Below are 14,507 nucleotides of genomic sequence, written 5' to 3'. Positions count from 1 at the left end.
TAGGACTAAGTCCTGGGGCATTTCAGCCTTTCTACTCGCGTAACCTGAGTAAATTCAGGTATCTGATTTATTTAATCCAGTATTTGCTGCATTTCTTTTTCTAAAGAGCACATTTCTTTTCAAGAATTACACATTAAAATTCCAGGGAACTTAAATTATGCAAAATATCCTTTGGGAAATGATTTAATTTCATTGCCTCATCTTTCCACTTAATGTTGCTTATGTCAACAGAGCTATTAAATACGTACTTGCCTTTATTTCAGTAGTTTTCATAGTGAAATTGGAAAGGTGATAGGATAATCCATTCAATAAAACTGGCAATAGCATTAAATCCTACCCTCCCCTTTTATTAATTTTCAATTATAATCATCAAATCTTGATCAGAAACAAGTTTCACGTCATTTGTTTTCTTTCCCTCAAAATATTTAAACAAAAATTTAGAAAATTATTTTAACATGTTAAAAGACAGACCTTTCCTTCTAGTTGGAACTATAAATTCTCCAAGCCTGGTGTTCTTTAAGAAGGACATTTAGTATTTCTGTTACTTGGAGATCTTCTCTCTTTTGATATACTTGAGTGTCTCAGAGAAGCTTCTTAAAGTGTATTAGAAAAAACTGAAAAATGAAGATTCAAATATTGATTTCAATATGCCATAAACATACTAAATAAATGTTGATTATTTCAACCTATGCCACCTTGTATATGTGAACACAAAGCTCATACATATACTCTTTTTCTTTTTTTTTTCAGAAATAAACACTATCACTAACCACCTGGCATCCTATGATTCCTGAAAATAAAATCTATTTCCAGGAACAATTTAAACCGTAGAAGAACTTCACTGTGTCATGAATTAAACTTTCCTATTTTTTTGTCTTTGGATGACATCTTCTGGGAAAGTGCCCCATTTATATTTGAATGACTTCAATTCTGGTTGCTACCTTGTTCTCTATTTTTTAAAGTAAAAATATTTGATTTTTAACTATTACTTTCCCACACAGCATAACAGTCATCCTTTAGTAGAATGTATGCTATATCCAGAGAATTCTTATTTCTATGAAGGATGCAAACAGATAAAATTTGCAATCTTTGGCCTTAGAGAAACATGGTGGTCAAAATTAGTAAGCATTATTGTTGTTTGTCTCACATTAGCTTTACCTGAGACTAGAGCATCTCTTTAACTTTGGACATTAACAGAAAGCACATTATCAGCATTTCCACTCATAGTTGCAAGATCTAACTTTCACAAACTAAATCAAAAGCCTGATGATTGGATTCTGATCCATGTGGTAACAAGGGAATTTCAAATTATGCAACTTTCATTTGTTGTTTTAGCACTTTCTCATGTCTCTGGGAGAGTGCAGATTTCTGTAGAATCCAGGAAGGTGCCAGAATTCATCAATGTTCTCACTGGGAAATGCACGGGAGATGAACATTCAGGCCAGAGTTCAGGAAGCCCTATGCTGTTTTGGTCCATCAGCTATCTAAATGAACAAAAGAGAAATGTGTGAGCAGAATTCACTGAATCAGTTTCTATAAAGGGTGAGACTTACCTGAAAGGTCACTCCTGGGACCAGAAACTTGGCTGCAAATGCTAGATGTCATTTGCTTAATCCTCTTATTCACTACAGAAATAACTAAAACCAAGCTTATAAAGGCATGATAACAAAAAAGAATGGTTGAACATGACTACAACTATGATGTGGAAGTAGAACTATACTCTGTTGGGCAAACGGTCAAATTTATTTTTCGTACTTACCAGAAAGCATGCACATGCAACTGATGGCAACAGTACAAGGTGTTTTGGAGTGCCATCTTGAATAAGTGATGTTAACATTAAATTCCCAGTGAAGACTTTAGTTTCCCAGCTTATAAAATTATAACAACAATAATAATAATTATAATACCTGACTAAACACTGCATAGTCTGAAGACAATTGAGTGAGGTTATGCCTATGAAAATGATTGCACATTACTGAGTTTGATGTATAAATGCCAATTAAAAGCTGCAAAAATTAAGGACTTCTAAATACATTCTGTCTTACACAATTCAACTTTTCCTTCTGTATTAGCACCAGTAGGGTAGAATAGTGCAGGGAAGTGTTAAAATGAGGCTTCCCACTTAGGTGAGGGGAGACAGGAGCTCCTTTAGAGAAGGACTATAAGTTTTTAAAGGATGTGGAAATGGGATGAGTTTCCTGTTGCCTTGAAATGGAGGAAAAGCCTCAAAGCTAAAACTAGGAGACAGGTTGGTTCCTTCAAACCAAAGGAAGCCAACTTCCTGATTTCTTACACATGGACAAGAGTTTTCCTTTATATAAACTCCTATGTTCCATTGAAACCAACCCAATAATCCCATAGACTGTTCTTTTTGATACACATAGAAATTGACCTTTCTGGTCTTAAAGCTTGAAGCTTACATTTGTTTTATCTGAGTTCCTTCCTCAGGAAAGCACCTTCAGGCCTCTTAAAAAGGTATCCAAGAATTGAAACTCACCAGATCATGACATCCTAACAATGAGAAGCCTGGAACCCTCATTCATCATGATTGCATCCTTGCCCCTCCCTAGTTCCTGTTTCTTACACATTGTTACATTTCTTTCTACAGAAGAATGTTGTATAAACCCATAGGTTTAGTCAGTTAGAGAGATGGATTTGAGCCTGAGTTCTCATCTCCTTGACTGCAGCACCTGATTAAAGACTTCTTCCTTGGCAATACTCATTGTCTCAGTGATTGGCTTTCTGTGTGGTGAGCAGCAGGACCTAGACTAAACCCCTGGTGTTTTGGTAACACCATCAAGAAACTGCTAGAAGTTCTATCCCTATGGGGCTTTTTAAAAGGTAAATAGGCCAGACCACCTACTCTCACCCTCTCTTCTGTCCAAATTAAGGAATTAAGGAATAAATCAAACGTCTGAAGGCTTTGTTGTTTTTTTTTTCTTTTTTTTTGAGACAGAGTCTCACTCTGTCACCCAGGCTGGAGTGCAGTGGTGGGATCTCGGTTCACTGCAAGCTCCGCCTCCCAGGTTCACGCCATTCTCCTGCCTCAGCCTCCCAAGTAGCTGGGACTACAGGTGCGCGCCACCACGCCCGGCTAATTTTTTGTATTTTTAGTAGAGATGGGGTTTCACTGTGTTAGCCAGGATGGTCTTGACCTCCTGACCTCACGATCTGCCCGCCTTGGCCTCCCAAAGTGATGGGATTACAGGTGTGAGCCACTGCGCTCAGCCCTAAAGGCTTTGGTCTTTTAAAGGAGGCATCATTACCCTTGGGGGAAAGCCCTGAGGAATACCCATTTCTGATTTCTGTGAGAAAGGAAAAAATAAGGTAATCCCTGCAAAGCCAATTCATGAATGCTCAGGATTATCATTTATAAAGATTAAGGGTGCATATGGGTGAAGGAAGCCAGCAGGCTTGCTCTGGATGAATGCTTGCTGAGCTACAGAACTGCAGGGGCCACCTGTGGAGCCCTTTAGTACAAGGTGTTTGGGGAGCTCCTGGTAGAAGAGTGGTTTCATATATGTCCCCAAGAGGTTTTAAGGATGTGCATTTGATCATAGAGCATCCTGCCTACTTGTTATCTAGAAATGTAAAAATGGGTGGCTCACAACGTGAGGGAAAGGGGAAAGGAAAACGGGGGTCTTCTGTACTCATACCATTTGGTGAGCTGTATGGAGGGTTCTGTAAACACAGTGAGTTAATGAAATTGATGAGCTCCAGCCATCTTGTGAGTAATCCCACCAATGATAAGATTCCTCTTATCAGACCTGTAAGAGGTAGTGGGCTGAGGCAGGGACTTAGGGCAAGTTGCTGGACGTTGGTTCTCAGAGGACTGTGCCAAATGAGGCCTCTGTCTAGGACAGAGAATAATGTGCAAAAATGTCCTCCATAAGCAGTCACTATTTGAACATCAGCCACACAGAGGATGTCATGGCTGATTACAGTAGTCTCTGTTACCTGAGCTTTTTGCCCCTGTTTCTTCCATTTCTCCTCTGGACACCAACACCTTGGAGATAAAAGGCAGACCAAGAAGCAATGGAGTGTGATTGAGACAGGTGCAGAAAGAGAGAAACAAGAGAACGTTCTCTTCCCCAGATCCTGGAGCTACAGGGCAGGATTTTGTTGAAAACAGCAAACAAATTTTGAATTGGATGTGAGATTAGAATGTTAATTTAGAATGAATGAGGCTTTCTTTCTTTCTTTTTGAAATTTAAAACAATTACAAAGAATCTCCCAATTAAAAAAATTATTAAAGTTTTACATGTACGTATAATAGTGCATAGATATTAAATAAATATTTCTATGGAGTATCACAAAGTGAATGCATCTATGTAACCAACATCAAGGTCAGAAAATACTACATTTCTGGGACCCAGAAGGTTATTGTACTCCTTTCCTTCAAACCAAAGGAAGCCAACTTCCTGATTTCTTACATGTGGACAAGAGTTTTCCTTTATATAAATGGAATAATAATGCAGTATATACAGATATGTGTATATATATACATTGTACATATATAGAGCATCTGGCTTTTAAAAAACTCCTAGGTATGTTTGTGAGACTCATCCCTATTGCTTGCATATAGCAACATTTTGTTCATTTTCTTTGCTGTATAATCTATTGTGTAAATATACCATAAATGGATACTTTTATGTATACATTCTATTATTTATTGGCATTGGGCTTGTCTCTAATGTAAAGGTTATCACAAGCAATTCTGCTATAAGCATTCCTATATATATCTTTTAGTGCATACAAATATATCTTATATATCAGCTAATTTTACAGCATTTAGAATGGAATTTTGTGTCATAGGTTATATGTATGTATACATTCTACTTTAGAATATATTGCAAAATATTTTTCCAAAGTACTTGTCCCAATTCTCCCCCCTCAAGCAGTGTATAGGAGTTCTAATTGCTCTATACCCTTGCCTATTGATATGGTTTGGCTGTATCCCCACCCAAATCTCATCTTGAATTGTAACTCCCACAATTCCCATGTGCCATGGGAGAATCCCAGTGGGAGGTGATTGAATTATGGGGGCAGGTTTTTCCTGCGCTGTTCTTGTTATAGTGAATGAGTCTCATGAGATCTGATGGCTTTAAAAACGGGAGTTTCCCTGCACAAGCTCTCTTCTCTTGTCTGCTGCCATGTGAGATGTGCCTTTCACCTTCCGCCATGACTGTGATGCCTCTCCAGCCGTGTGGAACTGTAAGTCCAATAAACCTGTTTCTTTTGTAAATTGCTCAGTCTTGGGTATGTCTTTATCAGCAGTGTGAAAATGAACTAATACAGTAAACTGGTACTGGAGTACTGGGATGCTGCTGAACAGATACCCGAAAATGTGAAAGCGACTTTGGAACTGGGTAACAGACAGGGGTTGGAACAGTTTGGAGGGCTCAGAAGAAGACAGGAAAATGTGCAAAAGTTTGGAAATTCTTGGAGACTTGTTGAATGGCTTTGACCAAAATGCTGATAGTGATATGAACAATAAAGTCCAGGCTGAGGTCGTCTCAGAAGGAGATGAGGAACTTGTTGAAAACTGGAGTAAAGGTGACTCTTGTCATGTTTTAGCCAAGAGACTGGCAGCATTTTGCCCCCGGCCTAGAGACTTGTGGAACTTTGAACTTGAGAGAGATAATTTAGGGTATCTGGCAGAAGAAATTTCTAAGCAGCCAAGCATTTAAGACGTGACTTGGGTGCTGTTAAGGGCATTCAGTTTTATAAGGGAAGCAGAGCATAAAAGTTCAGAAAATTTGCAGCCTGACAATGTGATAGAAAAGAAAAAAAGCGTTTTCTGAGGAGAAATTCAACCTGGCTGCAGAAATTTGCATAAGTAATGATAAGCTGAATGTTAAACCCTAAGACAATGGGGGAAATGTCTCCAGGGCATGTCTGAGAACTTTGTGGCAGTCCCTCCCATCACAGGCCCAGAGGCCTAGGAAGAAAAAATGGTTTCATGGGCCAGGACCAGGGTCCCCGTGCTGTGTGTAGCCTAGGGACTTGGTGCCTTATGTCCCAGCTGCTCCAGCCATGGCTGGAAGGGGCCAACATAGAGCTCAGGCCATGGCTTCAGAGGGCGCAAGTCTCAAGCCTTGGCAACTTCCACATGGTGTTGAGCCTGTGAGTGCACAGAAGTCAAGAATTGAGGTTTGGGAACCTCTGACTAGATTTCAGAAAATGTAGGGAAACATCTGGATGCCCAAGCAGAAGTTTGCTGTAGGGATGGGGTCCTCATGGAGAACCTCTGCTAGGGCAGTACAGACAGGTAATGTGCTGTAGGAGCCCCCACACAGAGTCCTTACTGGGGTACCAACTACTGGAGCTGTGAAAAGAGGGCTACTGTCCTACAGACCCCAGAATGGTAGATCCACTGACAGCTTGTACTGTGTGCCTGGAAAAGCCATAGACACTTAACACCAGCCCATGAAGGCAGCTGGGTGGGAGGCTGTATCCTGCAAAGCCACAGGAGTGGAGCTGCCCAAGTCCATGGGAACTCACCTCTTGTGTCAGCATGACCTGGATGTGAGACATGGAGTCAAAGGAGATCATTTTGAAGCTTTAAGGTTTGACTGCTGTGCTGCATTTCAGACTTCCATGGTGTCTGTAGCCCCTTTGTTTTGACCAATTTCTCCCATTTGGAATTGCTGTATCTACCCAATGCCTGTACCGCCATTGTATCTAGGAAGTAACTAACTTGCTTTTGATTTTATAGCCTTATAGGCAGAAGGGACTTGCTTTGTTTCAGAAGAGATGTTGGACCGTGGACTTTTGAGTTAATTCTGAAATGAGTTAAAACTTAGGGTGACTGTTGGGAAGGCATGATTGGTTTTGAAATGTGAGGACATGAGATTTGGGAGGGGCCAGAGGTGGAATGATATGGTTTGGCTATGTCCCCACCCAAATCTCATCCTGAATTCCCATGTGTTCTGGGAAGGACCCGGTGGGAGCTAATTGAATCATGGGGACAGTTCTTTCCCATGCTGTTCTTGTGATAGTGAATGGGTCTCATGAGATCTGATGGTTTTTAAAAACAAGAGTTTCCCTGCACAAGCTCTCTTTTTGCCTGCTGCCATCCACATAGGATGTGACTTGCTCCTCTTTGCCTTCCACCATGATTGTGAGGTCTCCCCAACCATGTGGAACTGTAAGTCCAATAAACCTCTTTCTTTTGTAAATTGCCCAGTTTGGGTATGTCTTAATCAGCAGCATGAAAATGGATGAATAAACCTATGCTTCCTGTTGTTTATCTTCTTATTTTGGCTATTTTGGTGGGTGTGCAATAGTAGTCCATTGTGCATCTTACTGCATATTTCCCTGATTACTTGTGAAGATGAACACATTTTCATGTTTTGTCATTTAGAGATCTTCTTGTATGAAATCTGTTTCCTTCCTTCCTTCCTTCCTTCCTTCCTTCCTTCCTTCCTTCCTTCCTTCCTTCCTTCCTTCTTCCCTCCCTCCCTTTCTTTGAGACAGGGTCTTGCTCTGTCCCCCAGGCTGGAATGCAGTGGAGAGAACACTGCAGACTCAACCTTCTGGGCTCAAGTAAATCTCCTGCCTCAGCCTCTAGTGTAGCTGAGACCACAGGTGTGTACCACCATATCTGGCTAATTTTTTAAATGTTTTGTAGAGACAGGATTTCCTAATGTTGTCCATGCTGGTCTCAGCCTCCTGGGCTCAAGAGTTCCTCCCACTTTGGCCTACCAGTGTTGGAATTATAGGAATGAACCACTATGCCCAGCCTCCTGTTATTTTCCATTGGATTACATGCCTATTTCTTATTTATTTGCATGAGTTCTTTATCTATTATTAATATAAACCATTTTCTTGCTTATATGAGTAGTAAATATTTTCTCTAAGCTCTCTGTCTGCCTTTTCACTCTCCTAATGATGTATTTTAACAGAAGTTTGTAGTTTTAATGTTTCAAGTAGAACATTCAATAATTTTTCTTTATAGATAGTGCTTTTGTGGTTCTTTTAAAGATATCATTTAATTCTCCAAATGTATTGCAGAAACGTTATTGTTTTCTTTTCACATTTAGGTCTGTAATCCTCATGAATTTACTTCTTTATGCACGATGTGAAATAGAAGTCATATATATTTCTTATCCTGAATTTTTCATGGCTGAACATAATCTTAAATTACAGAAAATTTTTAAATTTACTTACATAGCTTTTTCATGGCTGAATGTGAGTTTAAATTATAGAAATGACAGGGCTAGTACAAATGAAATGTTGAAAATCTATAGGCTCTGCCAAAGTTGTTCTCAAGCTGAGGGGAGGGAGATCCAACACAGCATATTTAAAATTCATGATTTGAGAAAAATAAAGCCATTTTATTTGAACCTTCATAGGGATCTGTGTGCTAAATATATCAAATATTTGTAAAAAATGAAAAAATAAGAGGAACTACAACTTCAGATGAAAACATTTCTATTTTGAGAAGCCTGTGAAATACTGAGGTTGATTTGTTTTTGAAGTATGCTTCCCAGTGACACCTATGAAAGTTGAAGTTCTGACTGAGAATTCATAGCGTTACAGGCAGCAGTAATGATCTATGATTTTCTGTAACCACTATAAGAAACTTTTGGTGGCTGGGGGCTAGGTACGGTGGCTCACGCCTGTAATCCCAGCACTTTGGGAGGCTGAGACAGGTGGATCACGAGGTCAGGAGATCGAGACCATCCTGGCTAACATGGTGAAACCTTGTCTCTACTAAAAACACAAAAAATTAGCTGGGCGTGGTGGCGGGCACCTGTAGTCCCAGCTACTCTGGAGGCTGAGGCAGGAGAATGGTGTGAACTCGGGAGGTGGAGCTTGCAGTGAACTGAGATCGTACCACTGCACTGCAGCCTGAGCAACAGAGCGAGACTCCATCTCAAAGAAAAAAAAAAAAAAAAAAAGAAACCTTTGGTGGTGGTTGGGCGCTGTGGCTCACACCTGTAATCCCAGCACTTTTGAAGACTGAGGCAGGTTGATCACCTGAGGTCAGGAGTTTGAGACCAGCCTGGCCAACATGGCAAACCCATGTCTCTACTAAAAATACAAAAATTAGGCGGGTGTGGTGATGGGAACCTGTAATCCCAGCTACTCAGGAGGCTGAGGCAGGAGAATCATTTGAACCTGGGAGGTGGAAGTTGCTGTGAGCCGAGATCACACCACTGCACTCCAGCCTGGGTGACAGAGCGAGTCTGCATCTCAAAAACAAACAAACAAAACAACAACAACAAAAAAAGAAACTTTTGGTGATGGACTACCATGCCATTTTCTTTTATGTTGAGCCACCAATTACCAAGCTCAAGCACACCAGTTATAGAGGAGAAGCTCCCACTATGCTACAGGAATCAAGAATTTTATATATGTACAGCGGGATATTTGCAATTTAAGATGACCATTTTGTAAACTTGGTAAGGATAAGTCTACATCCTAAATCATTAGTAGGATGACTCTATATCCACCACTTAAAACAAATTCTTGCCCATCTGGAGACAGCTTTCTGGTCACATATCTACTCTTTTTATATTCACCTGTCCTGTGGTCCTCCTAAATATAGCTGTCTGCTGACTGTTCACTCTGTGTACTCCCTCATAGAAATCCAAAGATTAATCTTACTGAGTAGCCTCTCTCATCTTTCAGAAAGCTCTAGACATTATATATATTTTATATTGTATGCAAAAAAAGCATAGTTTTGAATTATTATTCATAAAATACTTAGATAGCAAGTACTAAGTGTCATGTGCTATGTTCCAAGTGTTTCACAAATACAAACTTTGACTATTCATAGTGATACAGGAGTTAAGAAAAAATTAATCAGGCAGATAGGGTATGGGAGGCTTCAGTAAGGTTTTTCTTTTCTTTTTTTTTTTTTGAAACAGAGTCTCACTCTGTCACCCGGGCTGGAGTGCAATGGCACAATGTTGGCTCACTGCAACCTCTGCCTCCCAGGTTCAAGTGATTCTCCTGCCTCAGCCACCTAAGGAGCTGGGATTACAGGCGCCCACCATTACACCCAGCTAATTTTTTGTATTTTCAGTGGAGACAGGGTTTCACCATGTTGGTCAGGCTGGTCTCGAATTCCAGACCTCGTGATTCACCCACTTCGGCCTCCCAAAGTGTTGGGATTACAGGCGTGAGCCACCATGCCTGGCCAGGTTTTTCTTTTTAATGAAAAGCAGCCCCAAATCATTTCCTAAAAAAGAGCAGCCTGTAAAATTGAGCTGCAGACACAGACAAGCAAGCTAGAAGCTTCCACGGGTGAATGCCGGCCTGTAGAAAATAACTACCTGGGACCAGGCATGTTCAAAATGGCGGCTCCATCTTCCCTTCCCTTTGCCAGCCACATGTACAGTAAGGAGCAGACAAGATGGCACTGGTCAGTGGAGAGTCCATTTGCATAATAAGATTAGGGTGGGGTGGCCAGCCTAGGCTATGTAAATGTCATATCTAATCGAATCAATCTGTCGGCTGTATGTAAATCAGACACCGCCTCCTCCACCCTGCCTATAAAATCTGCTGCAGTAGGCCTACTTTCCCCTTTTTCCGATGTTTCTCTCTCTCTGGAAAGGAGCTGCTCTCCTTTCTCCTTTCTTCTATTAAACTTTCTGCTCCTTAACCCACCCACATGTGTCTGTGTCCTGAATTCTTTCTCAACACAAGACAACGAACCATGGTTAATTCCCCAGACAATGCAGCCATTTCAATGGTAACTCTGCAAAGTTGGTACTATTATTACTGACATTCTACAGATGAGAAAACTAAGCCACAGGTAATGTTACTTTTCCATGGTCATGCAAGGCCATATCTATATTATCATTAACAATAATAGTAATAATTGAATCAAGAAGATATGAGGGACTGTGCCAGCAGTTTGTATATATCATCTTATTTAATTCTCCAAAAACCTGAGAAAATAGGATCAGAAAATTTAAGCAAATCATCCAAGATCACAAATTATAGGTGGATTACTCTTAATTTGAATTCATTTCACCAAACTCAAAGCCCAAACTCTACTACATTAATCTGCCCTCCTCCCCGCTTCTCAGAGATGACACTGACATGTGAATAAAGAGAGCTGTGAGAGGTGATTATGCACCTAGGAAACAGGTTGCAATGAAATTCTCAAATAATAATTATTTGATAATGGGATTGGATTCTTTCAGGCTCCACTTAAAACAGTTAAGCACCATGCAACTGTTTCACTTATAGTTCCTATGACAGTAGAGCACTTATATGATAAAATATGTTTTATTTAAAACAGAAATTGAGTAGTAATGTTAAAGAGTTAATATAAGTATCTAACAACAAATCCTAATTTTTTTACCCACCTGCTCTTGCATATCTTTGTAAACTTTTCTTCCACACGATCCATAAATGCACTGTATGCATCACGCTGCCTTCTATGTCTCTGAAGGAAGATGGTACAAAGGAAGTTAGTAAAAGCAGACATGTATTAACTTTAATTGTTTACTTGTTAAAATTTGCTGTTTAATAATCTTTGCTTTAAAAGTGTATCTGTATTCCAGATTCACATCTTGTTCTGCTTAGACATAAAGGGCTTATGAAGCATCCTTATGTGACTAGGGCAGAATTTCAGCCAGGGTAAAAGTATGTGCTCTCAACATTTTTTTCTACAAGAGTCTTTTCAGGCCTTCTCACTTGAGTGTCATTCACTAAACTTCTCGTGATTTCCAATGAGATAAGAGGAAATTTGGGAAAAATTTCTTACAATATTTAAGCCTTTGTAAAACAAAAATAAAATTCTAAGGCCCCCAATCAGATGAATGGACCCCCTTCATGAGTGAGGGGACACAAAGAAACCTGAAAAAAAAGTTCAGGCCCTGATGGGAAGAGAAGGTGAGAAGGTGGGACATGGCTCATTATACCCTCCTCCCTTTGGAATTCAGGTGCAACTCACCAGCATTAATATTAAAACAGAGATCTTAAGACTGACAAAACAAACAGCTCTTTGCAGCAATAAAATACCGATTTCAACCTGACCCTAGTGTCGCATCACATGACAGATAGCAGGCCCTGGAGGAAATAAAAGTATTTTACCCCCAAATATACTTTTTTGGCATCTTTCAAAATGGCCCTGCAAAGCTGTCTCTCTTTTGCAGACAGTCTCATATCTTTTAAGGTCTGAGAAGGGACCTCCACATCTATTGTCTCTGAAGCCTGCTACCTGGAGTCTTCGACTACATGACAAGAACCCTGGATTCCACAACCCCCACTCTTTACCTTAACTCAAGCTGACTTCACAGACAAAGCTTAACTCTCAACCAGTTGCCAATTGGGGAATCTTTGAATCTGAGGTAGGAGGCGGGACTCAACTCCAGACCAGATGGAAGACTGGTTGAAATAGCGAAGAGGCATTGAAAGCATCTCTCCACGAGACAGCCCCACCAGTGTCATGACAGTATACCATTGCTGTGGCAACATCCGGAAGGTACCACTTCTTTTCTAGGAATTTCTGGATAACCCACCCGTTAATTTGCATGTAGTTAAAAGTGGGTGTAAATATGACTGCAAAACTGCCCCTGAGCTGTACGCGGAGCACACTGCCTATGGGTAGCCCTGCTTCGCGAGGAGCAGTACCTCTGCTGCTGTACTCAATAAAAGATGCCGTCTAACACCACAGGCCCGCCTTTGAATTCTTTCTTGGGTGAAGCCAAGAACGTTCCCGGCTATGCCCCAGTTTTGGGGCTTGCCCGCCATGCGTCAAATCTACTTATGACCTGGAAGCCTCCAAACTTCGAGATGTCCTGCATTTCCAGGCGAAACCAATGTATACCTTACATGTATTGATTTACGTCTTTGCCTGTAACTTCTATCTCCCTAAAATGTATAAAACCAAGCTGTAAACTAACCACCTTGGGCCACATGTTCTCAGAACCTCCTGAGACTGTGTTACAGGTCATGGTCACCAATTTGGCTCAGAATAAACCTCTTCAAATATTTTACAGAGTTTGGCTTCTTTCATCAACACCGTATTCCACTATAGCTATTACTTAAAATAACCATAAAAAGTATGTAGCATTATTAACCCACATTATAAATAATGAAAAAGGTTTAGTATCTTGTCTAAAGTTATTAGAAAGTAAAAGAACAGGGATACTGTGATCTCAGAAGCCATGCTCTTAACTACTATTCTATATTTTCCCACTGGAATACACTTATTCTTTTATCAAGATCTAGAAATAAAAGAAAAGAAAATCCAAAGTTCTAGATAATCCACTATTTGTATTTCAAAAAAAAAGCAGCGGCTATGTGCTTTATTTTTAAAGACAGAAATATATTTTACACCACAACAAATAAAAAACTCCTGCACTAAAGCAATTGTCGACAACAGTGCTGGAGACATTTTCCAACAGCTATAGAGAAAGTCAAACTCACTGTATATGAAGCAGATCTAACAGGCCATGGGGCTTTCGTCAAAATTAGTTTTGAATCCCAGGTGCATTCACGATGCTTGTGGGTGATAAATCTTTCTGTAGTATTCTTCTGTTTATTATCTTTCGGTAACTGGTACCCATGTACTAGAGATATGAAGACAAGTGAGAGGCTTAGCAATGGCACGTGTCTTTGTTCATGATGTCTCTCAGATGTATCATTTTTGGAGATCAGGACCCAGGAGTGGTAAGTCGCTGGATAATTTATAGATGTAAATCTAAACAAAACTTTTCTTATTCTTTCTGCCAGTCCTGCTGGAGTTAATTTTGTCTTTCTTCAAACTCCAATTCCAATCCCACCTTTTATTTCTCTGGACCCATCTTTCTAAAGTGTCTCCTATTGGACGGTATATTTTGCACTCTACCTTACATTTTACTTAAAATATTTTTGAGGTCAAGGGCTGGGTCTTATAAAGAATCTTTGGCATTTTCTACCAAAGTGAGTTACACACAGCATATACTAGGAGAGTTGACATGTTCCATTTCAATTACACAGCTAGAGGACACTTTTATAAGTATAACACATGCTAAAATGTGTACAATATTTGTAAATAAATTATCTTAGTTTTACAGGTATAAAATTATTTGCTCCTTATTTTGAAAAAGAGGAAAGAAAATGTAACTGTGATCTCACTATCCAGAGACAAACACTGTTAACATCTTATTGTTTAATTTATATATAATTATAATATGTAAATATAGCATTCAGATATTGTCCATCCTAATCCAAATAAGAAATGCTAAATAATACAAATTAACTCTGATTTAACACTTAACAAATGGCACCATAACAGTAATTATAGCATGCATGTGTGTATGTTATTTCCATGTGTTTTTTAATACATTATTAAGTGCTTTTAGCAGATTTAATGCTCACAGTAATTCTATGATGTAGATTCAGTTGTTATCATCTGCATTTCCAGATGAGGAAACCAATAGATAGACAGTTTAGGTGATTTGGGGCAGTGAAGCCAAGATTCAAAGTTGCACAGCTGGGCTCCAGAGTTTATTCCCTTAAGCATTACACTCTATTTATTCTCTATACATGACACATTG

At 39.7% G+C, this 14,507-nt stretch overlaps 1 protein-coding gene across 3 annotated transcripts in view; it reads right to left on the bottom strand.

Annotated features, from left to right (window-relative positions):
• Nucleotides 1–236: 236 nt before the first annotated feature.
• Nucleotides 237–14,507, bottom strand: part of C6H7orf78 (chromosome 6 C7orf78 homolog) — a 56,326-nt gene continuing 42,055 nt past the window's right edge. For all 3 annotated transcript variants that reach the window (XM_063815234.1, XM_054687393.2, XM_063815233.1), the window contains 3 exons: nt 13,396–13,538; nt 11,328–11,407; nt 237–1,484 (listed from right to left, as the gene is read on the bottom strand). In XM_063815234.1, coding sequence (XP_063671304.1) covers nt 1,481–1,484; nt 11,328–11,407; nt 13,396–13,538 — 227 coding nt within the window. In that variant the 3' untranslated portion in view covers nt 237–1,480. The remainder of the gene's footprint in view (nt 1,485–11,327; nt 11,408–13,395; nt 13,539–14,507) is intronic.

The sequence above is a fragment of the Pan troglodytes genome, chromosome 6, assembly GCF_028858775.2.
Source record: "Pan troglodytes isolate AG18354 chromosome 6, NHGRI_mPanTro3-v2.0_pri, whole genome shotgun sequence".
In the NCBI taxonomy this organism is placed as follows: Eukaryota; Metazoa; Chordata; class Mammalia; order Primates; family Hominidae; genus Pan; species Pan troglodytes.
Note: the sequence above shows the minus strand (reverse complement) of the source record. Positions and strands in the feature narration are given on the sequence as shown.